Source organism: Gallinula chloropus, assembly GCF_964237585.1.
Source record: "Gallinula chloropus genome assembly, chromosome: 1".
Taxonomy (NCBI): domain Eukaryota; kingdom Metazoa; phylum Chordata; class Aves; order Gruiformes; family Rallidae; genus Gallinula; species Gallinula chloropus.
In genome coordinates this window covers 19,874,226-19,896,423 of record NC_140085.1, presented here as the reverse complement: position 1 = coordinate 19,896,423, position 22,198 = coordinate 19,874,226, and the positions used below count along the sequence as shown (strand labels likewise).

At 53.4% G+C, this 22,198-nt stretch overlaps 2 protein-coding genes across 2 annotated transcripts; one reads left to right on the top strand and one right to left on the bottom strand.

Moving 5' to 3' along the window:
• Window positions 1-13,934: 13,934 nt before the first annotated feature.
• Window positions 13,935-17,409, top strand: LGALS1 (galectin 1). Its single transcript, XM_084271352.1, has 4 exons — window positions 13,935-13,984; window positions 15,225-15,304; window positions 16,638-16,809; window positions 17,202-17,409. Exons 1-4 carry the CDS (start codon window positions 13,976-13,978, stop codon window positions 17,343-17,345), a joined length of 405 nt encoding a protein of 134 aa, XP_084127478.1. The 5' UTR covers window positions 13,935-13,975; the 3' UTR covers window positions 17,346-17,409.
• Window positions 17,410-19,464: 2,055 nt separating this feature from the next.
• Window positions 19,465-20,571, bottom strand: LOC311197324 (urotensin-2 receptor-like; the record flags this gene model as incomplete). The annotated part of the gene is made up of 1 exon (XM_084271065.1): window positions 19,465-20,571. The coding sequence occupies one exon, from the start codon at window positions 20,569-20,571 to the stop codon at window positions 19,465-19,467; it is 1,107 nt and encodes a 368-aa protein (XP_084127191.1).
• Window positions 20,572-22,198: the final 1,627 nt, after the last annotated feature.

Below are 22,198 nucleotides of genomic sequence, written 5' to 3'. Positions count from 1 at the left end.
GGGGTGCAGCAATCCCAAATCCACACACGGGGTCTGTTTCCAGACCTCTGCAGAGGGCAGTTATTGATCCAGGCTGAGTGAGCAGCCAGATTTCACAGCACAGCCAGGCAGTGCCCCTTCTCCTCTGCAGCTACACAAGCCTGGCCATGCAGAGGGAAGGAAGGCACCTGGGACTGTGGTTGCAAGATGCTGGGAAGCTGCACGTACACAGCCTTGCAGCCCTCACCTTCATCCCAGCTCGTTCACTGGTGCCTGACTGGTCTGACCCCGAGGGATGATGTTTCAACAGGAGGAGGCCACAGACGCTCAGCTGGAGCAGGAAAGCGACCACGCCGGCAAGGCTGCCACCATGGCAGGAGTCAGGGATGCGGTCAGATGGCCCACAGGCATGGCTGGCGGCAAAGCTGGGCTTGGCACCCTGGTGCAACACAGAGAGGGAGCTTTCTGCTCCTCTGCGGGCAAAGCTGAAACAGGCTGGCTGGGGAAAGGTGTGCTGGGGAACTGGGGCCTGTTAGTGCTTGTGCTGGTTGCAGATGGAGGAGGCCAGGGACTCCATCCACCTGCAGGCACCTGGGGCCTTCAGGCACTCTCTTTTGCTGTGATAACAGCTGGTGTGCCAGCACTCTGCCAAACATCTGCTCCAAACTGCTCCAGGGATCAATGCAGGGGACTCAGAGCTGGGTAGGAAGCTGCAGCTACCAAAAAAGGAATGGTGGTGTTTGTGTCCTCAGCATCTTTCTCCCTCAGCTCCGTGGAGGCAGGAACAGTGCAATGTGGTGCATCCTCCCCAGGAGAAGAGATGTCTTTAAAGGTCCCAGGATCCCTATTGTCATCCCCAAGCCACCGCTTGCTCATGTACCATCATCTCTTCCCATGCCAGGCCAGCTCTGACTGTCTCTTGTGTCACCTGCTTAAGCCCACGTTCCCATTGGCTCTGATGGTGCTGCTCAGGCCTGGACTGTGATACTACAGTGCTGGGTGACTCTCTTTAGCAGCCGTCATGGTGTTCCCAGAGGCGTGTGCACACAACCCAGAAGACTGGACGACATCCCATTAAGAGAAAAAGCAGTGCATTTCGTGTTTCAGCCTCTTGCAGGGAACAAAGAGTGTCTGATCTGTAGAAACACCCCAAAAAGTTAAAAAAAAGAAAAAAAGAAGATAAGCTTGGCTGTGAGCCATAGTTCTTGTCCTGCTTTCTGCCTTCCCCTGGGATTCATCCCTCACTGCACACTGCAGGTGCCTGTACCCTGGCAGATGCCTGCACCCTGGCAGGTGCTTGACCTGTGTCAGGCCAGAAGAAACCCCCCAGAAAAGCAAACCTTTCTGAGCCATTTGCAAGTCTCCCCTGAAAAGGGCAAGCATACACCCAAATGAACCAGGCCTCCTCATCTCTGGCAGCTCTCGCCCCTGCCCAGCAAGTGGTGCTGGCATGCTGACAGCCTGCCTTTCTCAGAAAGCATCCCGTTTCCCTGCGGGGAGTAGTGCTCTGAGCCAGCGTCCACCCTCCTGCGTGCAAGAGGGATGGGGGCTCATGGCACAGCCAGGCATCCTCACCCACTTCTGCTTCTGGGAACAGAACCCAGCGTCTCGGTTTCACTCTGAGGGGTAAACACGTCTGTCCCCCAGCCGAGCTGAGACACAGCTGGGCACAGCCTGAGCTCTCTGCAGCAGGAAACGGCTGGTTTTCCAAAAGAGGAATGGCAACTTGGCAGTGGGGAGCTGATCAGCGTCCAGGGCCAGCCCTCCAGAGCATCCTCCAAGCAGCTCCTGTCCATCAGCGTTGGTCAGCCATGCTCTTCACATAAGGTGACTGCTTTCAGAAAGGCTGAGCCTGTTTTTTTTTCCCGGGACCCACAGACACTGGATGAAAGAAGTAATGTTTGGGAAACAACGAGCTTCCCTCTGGTTGAGGTGGGGGTGGTCCAGGAGCATCTCAAAGGGATTAATGTACACAAATCCATGGGCCCGGATGGGATGCATCCATGTGTCCTGAGGGAGCTGGTGGAGGTGATTGCTGAGCTGCTCTCTATCATCTTCAACACGTCTTGGAGGACAGGAGAAGTGCCTGAGGACTGGAGGATAGCCAATGTCACTCCGGTCTTCAAAAAGGGCAAGAAGGAGGATCCGGGCAACTCTAGGCCAGTGTAGCCTCACCTCTGTCCCCGGAAAGGTAATGGAACAGCTTGTTCTGGATGCCATCTCCAAGCAATTGGATGAGAAGAAGGTCATGAGGAGTAGTCAGCATGGATTCACCAAGAGAAGATCGTGCTCGACCAATCTCACAGCCTTCTATGATCTCATCACCGGCTGGGTGGATGGAGGGAGAGCAGTGGATGTCATCTACCTTGACTTCAGCAAGGCCTTTGATACTGTCTCCCATGACATCCTGATAGCAAAGCTGAGAGAGCATGGGATAGATGAGTGGACAGAGAGGTGGGTTGAGCATTTGCTGTCGGACCGAGCCCAGAGGGTCGTGATCAGTGAAGCAGAATCTGAATGGAGACCTGTGACTAGTGGTGTTCCCCAGGGCTCGGTGTTGGGTCCAGTCCTGTTTAATATCTTCATTGACGACCTTGATGAGGGAACAGCATCCACCCTCAGCAAGTGCCGATGATACAAAGCTGGGAGGAGTGGCTGACACGCAGGAACACTGCGTTGCCATCCAGAGAGACCTGGACAGGCTGGAGAGCTGGGAAGGGAGAAACCGGATGAAGTTCAACAAAAGCAAGTGTAGAGTCTTGCACCTGGGGAGGAATAACCGTCTGTATCAGTACAGGCTGGGGGATGACCTGCTGGAGAGGAGCTCTGTGGAGAAGGACCTGGGGGTCCTGGTTGACGACAGGTTAACTATGAGCCAGCAGTGTGCCCTGGTGGCTAAGAGAGCCAATGGGATCCTGGGGTGCATCAGGAAGAGTGTGGCCAGCAGGTCAAAGGAGGTGATCCTCCCCCTCTACTCTGCCCTGGTCAGGCCCCACCTGGAGTATTGTGTCCAACTCTGGGCTCCTTGGTATTAAAAGGACAGGGATCTCCTGGAGAGAGTCCAGAGAAGGGCTACGAAGATGATTAGGGGCCTGGAGCATCTCCCCTATGAGGAGAGTCTGAATAAGCTGGGGCTGCTCAGTCTTGAGAAGAGAAGACTAAGGGGGGGGATCTATTTAATATCTATAAGTATCTTAAGCAGGGGATGCAGGGGGAATTGGCCAGCCCCTTTTCAGTGGTCTGTGGGGACAGGACAAGGGGCAATGGCTGCAAGTTGGAGCACAGGAAGTTCCGCACCAACATGCGGAAGAACTTTTTCACAGTGAGGGTGACAGAGCCCTGGGACAGGCTGCCCAGGGAGGTGGTGGAGTCTCCATCTCTGGAGACATTCAAGACCCGTCTGGACGCCTCCTTGTGCAATATGAGCTGGGGAGCTGCTTTGGCAGGGGGGTTGGACCCGATGATCTCTGGAGGTCCCTTCCAACCCCTATGATTCTGTGATCAGCGTTGGTCAGCCATGCTCTTCGCGTAAGGTGACTGTTTCAGAAAGGCTGAGCCTGGTGTTTTTGAGGCTGGCCTGTCCCAAACTGCAGCAGCCCTGCAATCCCCAAGGCTGGGCATGTGTGTGGAGCAGTTAGGCGGCCCAGCACCAGGGTTGGGGGCTCAGCCCCACTGCCCAGTAAAAGACAGTGTTGGCACTGGTGTGACAGGCTCCCAGCACAGCCAGAGAGCAGAGGAGATGGGAACACAGCAGCAGCAGAGGTCCTGCATGAGTCCCCATCTCCTCAACCTGTAGTCTGTGTCACCAGGATGCCACACAGTTCAGCTGATGTGGAGGCTGTAGCGAAGCTCAGTAGCGGGTGTTGTGGCCAGAGAGATTTCTGGGAGGTGCCAGGTGCCGTTTGTGGTTCCCCTGCTGTGAGTGAGGTCTGTGCAGGACTGGGGCAAGGAAGAGAACAGACAGTGGTGAAGAGTCTGAAAGAAGTCCAACTGAGACACCCTGAGAAACAAAGCAAGTAATAAAATCCCAGAGAAAAACAGTGCTCCGCACCCAGCCGAGCCCACTCCTGGAGCTGCCAGAAAGGCATCCTTGGCTCAGAGGCAGGCAGTAATAAACACAGGTAACGACTTCACATGGAGGGAAGGTTTTACCTGTTGAGCGAGTCCCAGAGTACCTTCGCCCACCAGCTGGGAGTGTTGAGACCAAGGGGAGGTGAGGTGGGCAGTCCTTCCACCACAGCCTTCAGCACAGCAGAAGGGGGAAGAGGAGGAAGAGGAGAGGGGGATCAGCAGCTCTTGTTTCCCTGAGGCATCCAAGCCTAGACAGTGGCTGAGCCATTTGGAGAGGGGACCACCTCCAGGGGAAGAGGGGTGGGAGTGCCTGGGCAAAGTGGGGTAACCTTATCATGAGTGGGGAGCCTGCTAGGGAAGGCTGAGTGCTGTTTATGGTAGGCTGCTTGTGGTTTTGGCCACCCCCCTTGGACTCAAACCTTCATGACTGGTGGTTCTGTCCACTTGTAGGTCTGGTCCCCAGTTGCCCTGTCCCACCAGCCCTGATGGGTCCTTCTCCCAGCCACTGCTTCTCTTCCTGCACTGCTCAGCCCCGCTCATGGGTGTAGGTCCTCATGGACTTGCTCAGCAGGTAAAACCTTCCCTGCCCCAGGCAACTGAATAAAGCTCCATGTGGGGCAAGGCTCTGTTCTGTTCTCAACTGTGTTTCCTTCCCTTTCCCCCAGATAAACAGGCCACCACAGAAACAAATGCCTTTGTTTCCAAAGCAGGGAGGACTGTCAGAATGGCATGTTTCCCTGCATCTTGTCAGGGGCAAGATAAGTCCCCAAGGGCCACACAGAGCCCTGCCATGCAGCACAAGTCCTTGCTGACAGTGCTATTGTTAAGGGGGACAAGGGGGCTGAGGCTTTTTCTCCCTGCTTGTTTCTTTCCAGGAAAGTCAGGGCTGATGCCTGCTTGCCCAAGGAGACTTCCTTCCCTAACAGCTCTTATCCTGAACAAACACTAGTTTGGCACTCACCAAGGTGTGTGCAGGGAGGCCCCCATTTCTGGGCCTCTCCATGTGTACCTGGACTGGCAGGTATCCCATGGAGGCAAAACTGAGTTTGAAAGAAGTTGCCTTCTCTTGGAGTTGCCCAGCACTGATCTTATGCCACTCCAACCCAACATCTGCACCCAGCAGTGCCACTTGGCTTGCTCCTTCCAAGAGCTCTCTCACCCTGGCTGAGTTGGGGGACACCTTGCCCTGAACTTGGCTTAGTGTCCAGTCCTGCCTGCCGCCCTTGGGCAAGTTTACACCACAGCAGATCCCACCAGTTCATTGCTTTCCCTCTAATGTTGCCTCCTTATCATGGCTTGACCTGGGCACTGGTCTCATCTCCCCATCTTCCCTTTGAATGGGAGGAGGCACATTATATTACACCTTGAACCTGCCTGACTAAATTTAGCTAGTGCAGAGGCCAGGAGAACCTCCCTGTTTTTCCCTGTCTGCTTGGTGGGAATGGAAATGACATGTCCCAGCTCTCACCTGCTTCTGGAGCAAATGCCTGAGGGTCTGGAGGCCAGTACCTCTCAGATGTCCTGGGTTTCTGAAGCTAATCCACCCCACACAACAAAACTCTCAGACTGTAGGACTTAAGCTTGTGGACCTCTGAGGTGAGGGTGACCAGGCATGAACCAGCCCTCTGGAGCACAGGGGACACCACGTGAACCATGTCAGTGTGATCTCTAAAGTGTTGTCACCAGCCTGGAGCTGAGGGTGGCAGGGGAAGTCAGGCAGGGTTAGTAACCCTCTTGGGTAACCTCTGGCAGCAGCTGAAGCTGAGGGGAAGTGACCACAGGAGCGAGCTTTGCAGGGGTCCCACTTCTGCTCCAAGATGCTTCTGCTTTTGTCATGCCCACAGGGATGTGCCCAGCACCTTTCTCCGTGCTCAGGCAGCATCTTCTTCCCCTTCCCCTCTGGGTTGCGCTCCCTTGCAGCCATTTGTATTGCTTTTTCCAAGAGAGGAGCTGTTCCTGGCTCTGTGGGAGTCTCAGGGATCAGCACCTTGGGGTGTCAAGGGCGAGTCTCCCACTGGCCTCACACTATGCCTGGTGAACCTGCTGTGGGCTGAACAGACAGGACTGACCTGCCACACAGTGCTTGCCCCACAAACTGCCTACTGTGGGGTATAGAGGGTACACCAAAAAATACCTGGCTGGCTGATGGGCTCTCCCTTACCTTCTATGCTGGGAGAGAAGAGCTGGCTTCACCTGCAGGTGAGCAGCATTTGCCACAAAATTACCAGTGCCCGGATGCTGCAAGGGAACGTCCATCTCGCTCCCCTCAGGCTCCTGCCACAAAGAGGCTCAGCAGAAGGTGATACTATGTCTAACCATCCCCTTGCCCGATCTGTGACCCTACCCCCTACCAAAGTGGCTCTCAACCAGCAGCGCATGGGCCAACAATGCTTTGTAAGCACCTCAAAGCTGTCCCCACACAAGCCCCCTCTGCGTACATGGCCAGGCAGTCAGCTGGCATGTCATCACCTCCCCTCCAGCCAAGGTCAAGAGTTTGTCCGTGCTCAGCCTCACCATCCGTCACAACAAGACAGATGTTCTGTGATCCCCCAGAACAGCACCATATTGTTTACTTGGGTGCTACGTGCATCATTACGCTTCCCACCCTTTCCCAAGCCACTCTGTTCTCCTGGGATGTGAGCTGGTCATTAACCTTTGTCTGGGAAAAGCTGAGAAGCCCAACCCTGGAGCATTAGGTAGAAGAGAGGGAGAGTACTTCTGTCCTGCCAGTGCTGGGGCAGTCAATCTGTGCTCCTGGTGAAACAGCCTGTATCACCTCCCCACCCACTGCTGCAGGCAGGCAAAGCTCAGCTTTGGACACGGTGGGGTTCTTCAGCACCACATGAGAAGAAGAGCAAGCTGGAGAAGCCAGAGGTGAGGAAGAGTGAGCTCTTGTATGGGACACGGTTATGGGTGGGTGTGCAAAGGGCTTCCTCAGAGCGATCCACTTGCAAGAACTCCCAAAAGAGTGACACAGGCTTACCACAGCAGTGGTGTGCATGTACCCACCAGCCCCAGAGGGTGCCTGGGCCCCCTTGCAAGGAGGTGGGAACCAACAGCATTGCAGGGGATGACACATCCCAGCACTTTCCACTGCCTCCAAACCGAGATAGCATCGGGGAGTAGCTCCCTGTGCTTTCCCTCCCCAAATAGTATGAGCCTCAGGGAAGGGAAGGTGCCAAAACACCCTCCCATCTCAGCAGCTGATCCCCGACAGATAAAAGTTTACTATCTGTGATTGTTCCAGCTGGCTCTAGGCTGGCAGGACTCGGTACCACCTAACTGTGCCGGGCACCAAGTGAGGGACAGGGCACGAAGCTGAAACCCCTGAGGGAGTTTTGGGAGGTCCCCAGTAAAGAAGTGGAAAGGAGTTCCAGGTTGCACTGGCTTTGGAGCCAGGAGGATACGTCCCTGTTGGGGGACGATGAGCGTATTACCTGCAGGACACCAAGAGAGAGCAGGAGCCTGTCTGCCCAAGGCAATCCTCTTTTCTCCAGCTCCTGCTGGGCCCTGTTGCCCCTTGGGCAGGCCAAGTTGGCCTTTTGCCCGCCTTGGCTTCAGCTTGGTGGTCCCATGTGCTTTGGAGACTCTCCAAGCAGGAGATGTGCCCCTAATGCTGGCTCGTGGGCCGGCTGCAGACAAACGCGCTTGCCAAGGCAGCTGTAGTGGCTCATGCAGGGTACGTCTCTGTGAGACAGACCTGACGTGCTCCAGGCTCCCTGCCAGCCTCACCTCCTGAACAGCTCTGATGCCATTTCTGCCATGGATGGAGACTGATAGCACATCTCACACCCCAGGTACCACTTTGCATGTACAAAACTGAGGGTGTTTCCAGACTTCTTTGCGAAGCCCATTCAAGGCAACCCTTTTCTCCAGGATTATCATCCCAGGCTGGTTTTTACACACACAGCTCTCTGAAGAACAGCATGCGGCTGAGTTTCGGTCTCAAGGGTGTTGCGGAAGAACATGCCTGTATTCCATAAACATACTTCTCCTGAGCACTGTTTCTTGGAAAAGCTGAAGCCAGCAGCTGGGTTGCTGTAACATGTTCAAACACAGCATCCACTTACAGTCTGCATATTAAGTACGGCAAACAAACCTCTGCCTAGCGCGTCTCAAAAGTCTCTCTAACAGACAACAACCTGAGACAAGGAATATGCTTCAGCAGGTCGTTTCTAGGCTTGAAATAGGCTCAGTAAATGGCAGGTTTCTAAGGTACTGCAAGGACACCAATTTGGGTATTGCAGCAGCGCAAAGCCGGTGGCCACAATCAGTTGATAGCCTGCAGCTCTCCTGCTCCAACCCAGCGGTGCCAAAGCTGCATTTCCCTGACCTTGAACTCCCAGCACTAACCAGCAGCCCAGGTATACTCCTTAGCACCATATTTTAGAGTAATATTCCCTTTCTCTCCTGCAGCGGTGGCACTGGGCTGATGCTGCAGGCCCCGTGGAAGTCATTAGCCAACATCCAGACAAGCAGTGGCAACGTTTCCCCCTCCGCAGCCAGCACTTGCTGAGCTTGTAGCTCTGCTTTCGAAACACGCTTTCTTTTCATTTCTAGACGGTCAGGACTGAAGCTGTGCCTGTGCTGCCTGAACAACTCATGCTGCACCCCAACTCATTTTCACTTCTACCTTTTCCTTTCTGTTTCTTCAGTTTGGTTTATTTAAAGATAATTGCAAGTTCACACTGCCAGTCAGAAGGTGATTTCTCATTTTCTTTAAATGAGAGAAATGTTGCCAGTTTCAAACTGTGTGGCAGCCTCATGCAAGATTCCTAATTGTACTTTGCCTCCCAGAGAACTTACACCTTGCTCCATTCCCCTTCCAGTTCTCCTGGGCCTGCTGTCTCACTCCGGCTCAGCAGCGATTGCCTGACCTGCTGCAAGGCTTCTCTTAACCTGCATTTGCAGCTCTTGGAAATCCTCTACGTGCAGCAACCACCCAGTCTGGGCTGTGTCATTGCGAGCAACCTGACTGTGTCAAAACCAAGAAGGTGCTTTTCTAAAGCACCAGGCCGCCCCTCCTTGATTTGCCTTTGCTGTGCCGCCCTGGGACAAGCGCCCTTAAACTGAAATGCAAATGGCCTGAAGCTTCCCAACCAGTCACTGCCTGGCTGGGATTAAAGATCTGCTAACTTCACTGCTCCAGCCTCCTGTCAGGATCCTTCACCTCCCAGTTAACCAAAGGCTTGGCACTGTTTTGCTGTGCTGTCAGTATTTCTAGCACCATCAGGCAAGGACTTCTCCTGCCTATCACCCAGGCAGAGGAGCTAACCCAGGTCAAGGGGTGGCTTCTCGCTGCTCTCCCATGCTAGAAGGGCACTGAGCATCTTGGGCCAACCACCTCTGCGGGCTGAGGCAGGCTGATCCATGCTGCTTGCAACCAAGCACCCAGCCTCCTCCCTGCCCTCCCGGCCAGGGTGCTGTGCCTGTCTCACAGCTGCAGGGATACCACCCTGGCTGGCCAACCAGAAGCACTCCCTTCCGCGCTTCTCACCCCAGAGGTGAGCTGGGGCCCAAGGTGAGCAGCTGGAGGTATGAGGAGGATTTGAGGAGCTCCCGGGATGCCCTTTGAGGTGTGTCTAATGCATCCCGGTGTCATTAGCGTGAGCAGGAGTCATTCCCGCTTCCCCAAGCTGTAATTTCAGGCTCACCCAGATAAATCACCTTGTCCAGGTACCCTTTGATAACATTTGTGGGATTATCTATCGGGATTATCTATCTTCATCACTGGGGAACATATTTCCATACTAATTTAATGAAAGCAGAGATTCTGGAGTCAGCAGGAGCCAGAGCCTCATAGACGGCTCCTAATCCAGGAAATTGGATGTGGTTGGAAGTGTTTCAGCAGGCAAAGCTTGGGAGATCCTGCTGTGGCTCATTCCTGATGTGAGGCTGTGGCCATGAGATAATAAATCTGAGTTTAGCACAACTAATCCTGAATTTTAAGTACCATAACCCACATAACACAAGGTGGCTGAACAGGTACAAAGACGCTCTCCCAGTGGAAAGATGTTGCAAATCACTGAAGGAGTAATTGCTGCTGAAACAGGCTTTTTCCAGCTGGAGAGCAATGTATACAGGTGGACTTTGGTCACGTAGTCCACGGGCTTTTCAGCCAGGCCCTTTCCCAATCCTCCAAGGTCATGACTCACAACGCCCTGTCTATCACTGCATCCTTCAGAAGCAGATTTGGGACAGGTCTTCTTTCTTTTGCTTCAGACACTTGCCTGACCGGGCTATTTCTTTGGTGGCTGCCAAATGGCCTTGGTTAGAGCTACCTAACAGCTCAGCCCAGCAGTTCAACTCAATTCCACAGCATGCAGCAACTGTACTCCAGCCCTCAGCACGCAGGACCAGTCTGGGTATGCTGAGGCACAGCAGTGCCTACCAGCTAGATCAGAAGGCAGGCTCTATATCAAAGCTACTCGCAATGGTGAAACACCCTCAGCAATCATGTTTTCATCTTAAGATGAATTACAGCTTGGAGGCTGGGAGGGGTGGGGATGTCCACAAGGAAAGCTGGGTGCTCAAGAAACCATGCCATCTCAGCATGGAGAGATCGGCGTGTGCTCTTTGGGTGTCAAGGTGAGTGCAGGAAGAAGGTCAAGGCCCTGGGAGAAGAGCTACAACAGAAATCATGGGCAGCCCTAGCAACAGATGGGGTGGCCTGGTCCCTTCTGCAGGAATGATGGGTCACAGCCAGCACTGGGGGGATGAGCTCAGGCCCCCAAAGGCAGCAGCAGGTTTTTGAGGACTTTCAGGGACTGGTCACTGTACAAAGACAAGTTATACTTCCCAAGGAGGAGTGAGTGGACAGGACATAGTGCAAGGAACAACTAGCAAGAGTGCAGAGAGTCACTACCAGGAACTGGGCTGTCTCTGAAGCACAGGCCACACAGGGGGTGCCCAGGGTCAGGACTTGAGCAAAATGTCTAAGCCCTAGCACAGGACATGCTTGGTGAGGCCTTTGCTATGATTCCTGTCCTTGGACATACGTGCTGGCTGTGAATTTGGTCTGCCCCTGCTATGGCAGCTGGTTCTGCTGGCCCCATCTGGTCCAGGACACATGATCCCAGTTTGGAAAATGCAAATGCAGATGCAAACACCACCTGCCTCGCCCTTGTAACCAGAGTTGAAGCACTGCTGAAGTCATGTCTCACAGACATTATACCCTTCTCCACACTTGTAGTTCTCTCTGGCCAAGAATTAGGCATGGTCAAGGACACTGTCTGCAACAACAGCATCAGGTCCATTTGCTCCCTTTGGCTTGGAGAAAGAGCTTTTGCTTCCCCACGTACGATGGAGATCCGTGTTTCTCTCTGTAATACAATATAAGGATTTTAAATATGATGCAGGAGAGCTCTCCAGGTGAGGATGAGTGGAGAAGGGCCCTATCCCACTGCTGAGTTCCCACACAGCAGGATAAGCCTATGACAGCAAGGTCAGCTGCAATCTCTCCTCATCTTCCTCATCACCATCCTTTGCAGATAGGATGGGCTGATAACCTGTTGGCACATCCCATAGCTGACTGACCCACCACACACTGATAAGGAGTGAGGTGACTGGAGGTGAGGATTGCCAGCTCTAACCAGCCTGGCTCTGCCCTTTTCAGCCCACAGTTGCTCTCCCTACACGACATTGCTCCTGAAAATAACGGGCAAGCACCTCTGCATCCTCAGTGTGATGGAGCAGCTGGGGATACCATCCCTGTCTGGTGTGGGTGTCATCATGGTGAGCAGGGACCTTCCCTCCCTTGACTTCAGCCATACCTTGTGATGACACTGAGCTTTAGATTTTGTCACCTCATCATGGTGGCTCCAATCCAGAGGTAGGAAGGGAATCATGGCATTGTACTGACGGAGACAGCCTGTGGTCTACAGGCAGTGGGGTACTCCATGGGGCCCCTGCCTGCAGTATTAGCCAGCCGTGCTGATGGAATTTAATTTAGGGTTCTTTGAAAGTCAGCAGAGACACCTGGACTTCCAACAGACAAACATGGGGTGCCTGAGGTAGACTGAAGTCTGAAGGCTGAATTTCCTTGATTTGAATAGCCCTTCCAGTGCCTCCTCTGGAACAGTATCCCCACCCTTGTTATCACCTGTTATCCATGAGCTGGTCTCTAATCTCAGCCGCATTTGGAGGAAGGTCCCCAGATAGGTGTGACTTGAGCAGCTGGCAGCTGCTAAGGCTGGGTTACAGTGCCAGCTGCCACAAACACTGACCTTTTAAATGGCCTCACCCCTCTCCAGCTCTAAGTGAGCAAACATCTACATCTTTCCATTCCACGTCCACCACTTTTTGCAAGGGAAAAGTCCCTTCTAGTCTGACCCCTGCAACCAGCTAGGCCGTTGCTCCAGCTCAACTCCATGGAACGATGACCGGGGTCCTTTGCAGGGACTCACAAAATCTTATAGTTGAAAGGAATTTATTTAATGACACACACCCTGAGCAGAGGGAAGCTGGGTCTACTTAATTCTTCTCCCACTGGCATGGAGCACTCCTCGTCCTGCACCAGATGGAAGGGACCAGGCTCAAGTGGTGAACCTTGATAAAAGTTTCCAGAGGGAAAAAGAGGGCACTGGCATGTCAGGGCAAAGAGTCCCTCATATCATGGGGTGATCAGTGACCTGGCTGAAGGCTGGAGCCTTTCCAGGCTCTCCCCAGCTCCAGCGAGTAAGAGGACCCCCCTGCTACCTCTGCTGGCATTGCTGGTACTGACTAGAAACACTCAGAAGCAACAGCCTCTGGGGTTGTGCTTTATGGGGGTAAGAGGCATGGGGACTATCAAGTCCTCAGGGTATGGGGAACTGATGGGCCTCATGGAAAAGGAAGAAGTGTTTCAAGGAGTTTCAGTCCAGGGCCTCTTAAGGAAATCACAGAGTGTCTTGTGATTTAGACAAATATGCGAGACAAGGAGAGCTTTAAGCCACAGGCTTGGACCACTGCCTGAATTTTTTCCCTCTTCTTTCAGTGTAATTACAGTTGAGCTGTGTAGTAATTGAGTAACTTTTTCCAAAGGAATCCTTTCACCCAGAGTGAATCACACTTGCCACAAAAAGAACATGGAGGCAGATAAAAGTCATATAGATCCTATGACTATTTGTGATGGAGTGTTTTGTCCTCATCCCCTTGTTCCTCCATCCCCCCACTGTGCTCATGGTAGGTGCAAGAGCCAGGTGCTGAGCTTACTTGGATAAATCCTCCTCACCCCTCCAAGGCAGTTTTCTTCTGGCTTGCTGTGCCCTACAGCTGAGACAAACTGCATGGCTTGGAGAGCATCTAGGGGTTCCACAGAATAAGGACTATTTTCCCTCCTTTAGTTCCTGCACCTGCAAGAGTGGGTGGTAAAGGCTGGGTCAGTGGTTGGGCAGCCTTTGGAGTCAGCAACACTTGATAGTGCAGCTGGGTGACCCTGGATCCAGCTTCAGTCCTCTGCTCCTGGGGTTTCACCTGGACCACAAAGAGTTTTTGAGGTACTCTGTCCACTCAGTGATTTAGCCAGAGCTGAAGAACCCAGCCCTCCTTCCAGACCCTTCCCGCCAAGTCTCAATCCATCTGACCATTTTCCATGTGGGATAAAAGCCTTGGATAGTAAAACACTCATTGTAAAACTATTTTCCATTGGCTTTATGGCCACACACAGCTGGATCTCCTCCTGGAGCACCCAGCTTGGAAGGGTTGGGTTTAGAATGCTGGAGAGAAGCCTGAGTGAGGATGGGAGGAGACCAGTCTCACTGACAGACCCTCCCTCCAAAACCAACTCCTCCCACCCTTTCCTCAGTCTGATTGGTGGGTGGGGTGGAGAAAGGCTGGGACAACTCAGCTCTCCATCTATTTAAGGGCAAGGGTGGGGTCCTTGGAGCTACTTGCCTGGGACTATTGCACCTTGGTGGAGAGGAGCATTAGCCTGCAGACCAGAACCATGTCTTGCGTGAGTAGAGAGAGGGATGGGGCAGCTGGTGTGTGGTGCTGCAGGTGATGCTGCATGGAGTGGGACTGGGTGGCGTGTGTTATCCTTCTCCATCCCCTCATCAGCCATTGTGTCAGAGGGGCTGCTAGAGCTGGGTGCCTGCTGCTGGGACGGAGGCTCTCTGCTGCACCCATTGCAGGGGAGTGGCTGCTCTTTCTTGCTCTGGCAGGAGTGGTTCTCCTTTATTCTTTCCCCAGTGGGATCCCTTTGGGGAGGTATGTGGGGGGTCCTTGTGGGGTTGACTTCTGAGCTGGCGTAACCTGTTTCACAGCAGCTCTGCTCTGGGAAAGCTGTGTTGCTGGTAGTGTTTCTTGCTCTCTGAGCATCTCCTCTTTAGGGCAGCTTTGCTGCTTATCTTCCTGGCTGAAGTTTTTCATGAGTCACTGAACCATTCTCCCGTTCTGTTCTTGTAAGGAAGTGCACTATACAGCAGTGTCCTTCAGTGAGTGTCGGGGACAGCCAAGGAGGTGCTTGGGAAAGGAGAAAATGCACTTTTTTGATCAATTTATCTTTCACTAGACCAAGGGTAACTAATCAGGGAGCCCTGCAATTGGAGGGCTATTTATTAAAGTGGAATAGAGGAAAGATGCCTAGTGTTATTGGGCTCTTGCCAGTGGTGTGATAGAAACAGAGTACAGATGGGTTTACCAGGGTATTTTAGCTCTCCTAGAGAGAAAGTGGGGAACAGTGTGTGTGCGTGGAGCAGGAGAATGTTCTTGCAAATGCTGAACATACAAAATCTCACTCCTAAACCACCAAACCTCTGGGTGCTGGGGAGCAATGTGCCTGAGCCCCTGGACTTAGGGATGGCTTGACATTCAAATCCAAGCTGGGGAAGGGAGTGGAGGCTCCATTCCTGTATAGCCAAGCTTGTCTAGGATAATGAGACCCATGAGGCGTGTGGGAGTGTTTGGGACAGGGTGGGTGCGACGGGAGCTTGCAGGTTCTTAGGCTTCACCGCTGTGAAATAGCGATATGTTGATGAGAGCAGCAGCAGAAAGGTTGGGAAACTTGGCACATGTGACTGGAATAACTCCTCTGGGGTGTCCCTGATACAATGCCCTAGGGGAAGGGAGCTTCCCCATCTCTCCAGCAGTCTAAAGCAATGTGGTGTCTTGTAAGGCAACAAGGGAGAGCTGCCAAGTCGGAGCAGGTGAGCCACCAGGTACTGAGCTAACATCTCTGCTTCCACATTCCCCAGGGACCGGTATGCACCAACCTGGGTCTCAAGCCTGGCCAGCGCCTCACTGTCAAGGGGAAAATTGCACCAAGTGCTAAGAGGTAAGGTGTGCAGTGCTGCCCAGACATGGCCAAGGAATCACAGAGTTGTCTTTTGCTGGTGGGGGGTAGAGGGAACCCTTTCCTTGAGTGGGTGAGGAGCAGCTCTGGAAGGGGTTAACACCAGCAGTGCTTCCCAGTGAGTCACTGCCTAATGCACATAGCAGACAAACACTGCTGCCAAGGGGCTAAGCCAAAGCAGATGTGAAGCTCCAGCTGCACGCACTGGCAGTGACCACATCCTCTCTGGTGCAGGATGAAGGAGATTGAAGCTGTGTCTATACTGAGATTTGGGTCCAGAGCTTCCCCATAGTCACATCTTCTTGCCTGCACAGAGATGGCCCAGGAACAGGGACACTATTACAGTGCCTTGCTTCACTTGACAGGAGGGGACCTTGGCCCAAGCATCTGAGAGGTTTTTGGATGCTCTGAGCCACAGCTCCCACTGATGATGTGAATGGAAAGGTTGCATGTTGCAGTGGGGGGTCTCCACACAGTGAAGATACCTTCCAGGTGCTGGGGGGGGAAGGTGGTGAGTGGGCAGGTGGGAGTAAGTAGAACTGTGCTGCTAACTCTATGGGGTCAGGCTAGCTGGGACCCGTTGGGAAGCCTCTGCAGCAGTCCCCAGCCCTTGTGCATGTCTGTGGCTGGTGGGGCCCCTTAGTGGGTAAGGTGGAGCCCATAGTGCTGCACCAGCACTAGTGATGTTCCAGGAAACATGTCCCAGCTCTTCCAATGCCTTTGAAGTTTGATAGTGTCGGAGTGAAGCCTCCTGAGTTTTCTTTTGCCAAATAATGTGCCTCCTTTCTTCTCATCTGGGTAAGAGGCCTGGAGGCAAGGTGGACACTGGGCTAGGAAGCTACTTCCTCCCACTGCCACTGCTTTGGGATTGCTAATGACATGGTAATTAATTCAGCTGCCTGCAGGGTGGGGAGAAGGCAGTGGCTCTCAGGCAGGGTGCAGCACCAGCTAACTGTTTAGGGATGAAAGTAACCTGTGAAAAGCAACTGAGTCCCTAGGAGCTGGTTTGGGTGCAGGATAACTCCCTGTTCCAGGTTAAAGGCTGTATCTTGTTAATAGCTTCATGGAAATTAAGCCATGTGTCTTCCAAGGATGGCACTGAGCCCTATTGCCCCAGCAGAGGCCAGTACCCCTTGCTGACATGGCACTGTTTTCTTATGGAAGCTGTGCAGCTTAGCAAAGGGCTTCTCTTTGTTGTTTGAATCCCAGCTGAGGGGAACCAAACCCAGAGAGCAGCTGTTCATGGCAGTGAGCAATGTGCTATCATGGCATCCCATAGTATTGATTAAACAAATACTGATGTCTGTCTCTGCAGCTTTGTGCTGAACCTGGGGAAGGATGCTTCCCACTTAGGGCTTCACTTCAACCCCCGTTTTGATGCTCATGGTGATGTGAACACCATCGTGTGCAACTCGAAGAAAGTGGAAGAGTGGGGTGCGGAGCACAGGGAGACTGTCTTCCCTTTCCAGAAGGGAGGCACAATAGAGGTGAGGTCTGGGGTGTACATTCTGTACCTGCCCTGGTGAAGGGATGTTTGGCACAGGGCATCCAGCTGCAAGCAGCTGTTCTGGAACTGTCTGTATGGGAGGTGGCTGGCTTCTCCTGCCTGGCCAGAGCCACTATCCAAGGCTCTGAGCAGTGAGGGAGGGTGGGGATCAAACATGAGATCCATCTAGCTCAAAGGCATGTTACTCTTGAGCTGAGCAGGGAACAGGCATCTCTTGGGAAACCAGAATAATGCTCCTGCTGTTGAAGAGCAGGTTATGCTGCTGATTGCTCACCCTGCAAAAGCAGAGGGTGGCACAGCAATGGAGTGGGGGGGAAAGGCTTGAGGGGACTTTGGGAGAAGCTTTCTTTGACTTTTTCATTTGTCTTGCAGATTGTTTTTGGTGTCAACCAAAATGATGTGACAGTCCACCTGCCAGGCCACCAGTTCACGTTCCCTAACCGGCTTGGTCTCTCTGTCTTTGACTACTTTGATACACAAGGGGACTTCACACTCCAGTCTCTCAGCTGGGAGTAACTTCCTCTGACACCTCTGTCTCAATGACACAGAAAAAGCAATCAATAAACAAGAGTTTTGGTCTACCCAGTCTCAGTTTAATCTGTTTCATACTAGAAACCTACATGGGTTGGTTGTCTTGGGGTGGGGGGAGGAGGGTATCCAACTTTGGAGCATCATATGTGGGTGGCACCGTTCCAGCCTTTGTGCCTGAAGAGGAGGGCAAAGGGTGAAAGTCTGAGAAGACAGAAGGTGAAAAGCCCAAAGAGTCTGGGGAGAAAATAGAGGGCAGAGCAGAAGGGTCCCTTAGGCATAGTCACCCACTGCTCTCCTGAGTCATCTTTGTCCCTCTTGCTGATGCATGGGGACAGCAGTACAAAAGATGTTTTGCTGGGTGGGGTGGAGCTTGAAGGGTCTCTTCATCCAAATCCTTTTCTCCAGTAGCAGCAGCAGTATGAATGCTGCTGGGCCATAGCTCCTCAGAACAGTAACCTCAATGTGTTGGGCTTTATTCTGCCCCATGTGCCTTGCCAGGTACATCTGGACCTGGGAGAGGTAGTGATGCCCACCTGGGGTGTGAGATGTTAAGGATGTGTCCGCTATGCTTTTGTGACTTTCATTCATATTAGCCCAAACTGAACCTCAACCCTTCTTGGTCTAATCTGAGCCTATCCTTTGAGGAGGATGAGGATTGAGCAGTCAGCAGGTGCCTCAGGAGTTCTGTCAGTCTACTGCTGCTGTGGCAGCAATGGCTGCTGCTGGGCAGGCTGTGCCTCATGGGCACAAGAAAGGTGGGAGCTGCCTTTTCCACACTGCACAACAGTTACTGGGTAGGCCTGGGATGGAAGTACTGGGAGCTACATGAATTGATGTCCTACAAGGACTCCCTGCAGGCCTGGCTGGTCTCATTCTTCCTATTAAGCAGCCACAAAGCAGCTCAAGTACAGAAACTTGCTCTTACAGTGGCAGCACCTCCTGCTCTTGCTCCATAATCTGTGAGGCTCTGCCAGGTCCCATTTCTCAGGTACCTGTGAAGTGGGAGGCTTGGCTGTTAGGAACTGGGGGACAAGGTGGAGACAAGGGCTTAAGCTTTTGAACTGGGAGGTGGGGACGTGTAGGGTGTGCAAGCACTCTGGAGCTTTGCAACAAGATTTCTCTTCAAGTCCTCTATTGCCCAAAGCCAGTTGGCTTTGGATGACCATGTCCTGCTCTTTAAGGCTGCATCTATAATAGGAAACATGACCTCTACTATTGCTACCCTGTGCATAGGCACAGCTGGGGGACAGTGTGGCTTTGGGACTCCTCCTGTGGCGTGATATGGATGAGGCCATCCTTTTAAGGAGATGAGAAGAGAGTTCAGCTGTGTGGAGGTGACCCATGCTAAGCTAGACAGCCTCAAGGTGAGAGACCTGCCCAGTTTATGCAGTGGTGTTGACACAATCTGTCAGACCGGGGTTCACTTGGTAGGCTGGAGAGTTGGTGATTTCCTCAACCACAGCAGGGACATGGTGCTGGTGATGGCCCCTTCCATGAGCTGTGGTGATGGACATGGAGACCTTGCAGCTTTCTGTGCAGAGCTGACCCTGAAAGCCGAGCAGATGTGCTGGCCTCTCTGAGCTGTACTTCAGGCTAATTTCATGATGTCTTTTAAGTGCTCTTGGGAGTCCTTTTTTAGCAAGACTTGAAATGGAGGGTGGAGGAAGAAAGCTGAGTGTGAGCTTTACCACAAAAGGATGAACCTTATTGAGGTCTCCTGCTAGCGTGGCTGCTTCTTGAAGTGACTCACTGGTCCTGAGAAATCTGTGAGTCACTGTTGTCATGACTTTGTTATGGCTTGGCCTGTTGCTAGTGAGGGGTGGTGAAGGTTCCCCACCTGTATAATTTAGACATATCAAGGCTGACTGCTCCTTTCCACCCACTCCCCCAGCCTTGTGCAAGGTGGCAGCTGGTGTGCAAGGGATCCCTAAGATAAACATCCTCCCCCCCACCCCACTGAGGATGGTGAGTGGCCTTGAAAAGGGGAAGGCACTGCAACACCAATGATGGAAGACACGGCATACCAGCATGGAAGGTGATGCACTTTATTTCTTGACTTGATCTCAGCCAAAAGCTGGGAGATGTTCCCAACCTGGGGTGCTGCTCACCCCTCACTTTCCCCCACAGACCCCGACGAGTCCCTGAAAGCCAGGGGGATGCCATGGCCTCCCACTGGTCCCTCTGCAGCTTCCTGGGAGGGTGCTGGGGGCTGTGCCATCCCCATCCCGCTGCAGTTGGGACGCCGGTGGTAGCTGCCAGCGAGCAGGGTGTAGAGGAAGGGGTTGACACAGCTGTTGCTATAAGCCAGGCAGGTGACGCCAAAGTTGAGGTAAGCCTGGGTGGTGGGGCTGATGCCCAGCCCCTCACCCCAGTACAGCCTGGCCAGCTGCCAGGCCCAGAAGGGGAGGAAGCAGGCCCAGTAGGCCACCACGATGGTGGAGATTCTGGAGAAGAGCCAGCGGGTGGGGGCCCGGCCAACCACTGGCAGCCCTGGGCCCCAGGCAGAGGACCGGTACGCCTGGGCCAGGCAGACGTAGACAACACCCAGCACCACACCAGGAGCCAGGACGCTGGTGGCGAAGAGCACTGTCAGGTAGAGCCGGAAGGTTGCTGGTGTCCAGGTGGGGATGCAGATGCGCTTGTGGGGGCCACCCCCTTCCCGCAGCTGGGTCATTGCCATCATGGGGGCTGTAAGCAGCAGAGCAAGAAGCCAGAGGATGGCGCTGGCCAGCTTGCGGTACGTGTTGCTGGCCCTCCTGGCCTGAAGTGGTCTGGCCACCGCCCAGTACCTCTCCAGGCTCATGGCGGTCAGGAGGAAGATGCTGGCGTGCATGGTGAGGAGGTCCAGGCTGAGCAAAAGCCTGCAGCCCACATCCCCAAAGAACCAGTCGTGGGCAAAGTAAGTGCAGACCACAAAGGGAATGGTGGAGAGGTACAGGAGGTCAGCCAGGGCGAGGTTGATCACATAGACCCCCAAGGAGCCTGCTGAGCGGCCTGCCACCCTGCCAGAGGCCACCACTACTGTGTAGATGTTCCCCACCATCCCAGTGAGACACATGACCAGCAGCACTGCACCCAATGGCCCAGTGACCGGGCTGTCTCCTCCCAGGACACTGTTGCCATCACCCCTGCCACTGCTATCCTCCAAGAAGCTGCCACCCTCAGGATCCTCTCCAGGCCTTGTGCTGATGGGAGACAGATCACAAGACATCTTTGGGTAGGGCACACAAGAGCAAGTCAGGATGTCAGAGACCTGTTCTTTCCCTCTGCCTCCCCGCCTCGCTGTATGGGACACGCCTTGCCTTAACACGAGAGAGAACTGCAGGAGTTCAGCAGACACAGAGCACTCCAGAGAAGTCTATTCCTCACCTCCAGCTGCTCAGTCCATTCTGCTGATCTTGTCCATCACAAGCTCTGTCCAGCAGCTTTCCTTAACCACCAAAGGGCTCAGAAGGTGACACCTCTCTCCCCTTCAAAACCAATAGGTGCAAAATAACCTCTGCCAGCCAGGAGGAAGTATCTCTGCTCTTCGCCAGCGCTTCATCTGTCGCTTCTCCAGCATTCACCGAACCCACAGAATGCAGCAGACGCAGCAAGTGGATTTCTCCTTCTCTCAGCTCCGTGTCCTCTCAGCTCAGAGAAACTCTGGAGAGGGGGCTCTGCTTCCCCCAAACCAGCCCCTGGAGAGTTGCCTTGCCCACTACATGGAGGAATGTGTCTGACTCACAGCTTCACACACCGGTGCGAATGCAGTTCCAGTTTATACTGGGCTCTTAGCCACTAGCTGAGGAGCCATGCTGGCTTTCTCCTCTTTCTTGCAGACTTACTCCTTCCCTAATGCCTTCCTCTGGCTCCTTCCTTCTTGTTTTTTCCCCTTTCTTTTTCACATTTCCTCTTGCACAGTTTTTCCTCATTTGAAAGAGGATACAGATAAAACACTTGACCTCCTAATGTGGCAAGGTGGGGAAAGTGTCACATTTTTGTGGCTTTAGAAGGGAAACAAGGGCCAGTCCTGAAAGCACAAAAGGCAAGGAGCTGCCACACTGCTCTCCTTGGCCGTTAGCCAAGCCAGGCTGAGCGGACCTATCCCACACTCCCTTCCAAGGACATTGGGACCCCTTTAGATTCAGACAATGGATGTAGCCTCCAGTTTGCAAGCAGGCCCATCAGATAGTAGGACATCTCACCTTTTCTGTCATCTGGCCCTGTTCCACCCTTGTCCCCCAGTCAATGGGAAGTTCCCAAAGATTCAAAGGGATGGCTATTTTAGACCCATTCTTTCCTCCCTCTCCCCAAAGACCATCCCCCTTCTCTAAGATTTCCCCCTCTGTCCCTCAAATCACTGGGGCCTGCTGCCTCACTTCAGAGCAGGGAGCACAAGTTAGGCAGGCACCATCACCTTCTAGCAGGACATCATGTGTGCCCCCACACTTCTGTGCCCAGTGCTACCTGCCCTTTCTTTGCCCACACCCAAGCCTCACTTGTCACAGGGCACACACACAGCGGGACAGAATTTGCAGGACACAGATGAGCCATCACTGAATGTGCCCTGCTGTTACCTCACAGAGGTTTTCAGGCCACTCCAGCCACTCTTTGGCATCATCAGTGTACGAACTCTGTTGTGGCTCAGTCAAATACCTTCACTCATCCCCAGCAGCAATAACTCTGCAGCAAACAGAAGCATCCCATCGGTAGTACCCTGCTTGCAGTAGGATCCAAGCACCCTCCCAAGCAACAAGCTGCACACCACAGCAAGAGCTTCAGCATGACTGTGCCACAGGAGTGGGCATAGAGCACATAGGCATTGATGGAGGCGATCTGAAAGGTCTCTCTCAGTC

Bases quoted from the DNA above. Each gene is read 5' to 3' on its own strand.
- LGALS1 (XM_084271352.1), top strand. The intron at 15,305-16,637 runs GTAAGGTGTGCA...CTGTCTCTGCAG, and splicing joins ATTGCACCAAGTGCTAAGAG to CTTTGTGCTGAACCTGGGGA. The intron at 16,810-17,201 runs GTGAGGTCTGGG...TTTGTCTTGCAG, and splicing joins AGAAGGGAGGCACAATAGAG to ATTGTTTTTGGTGTCAACCA.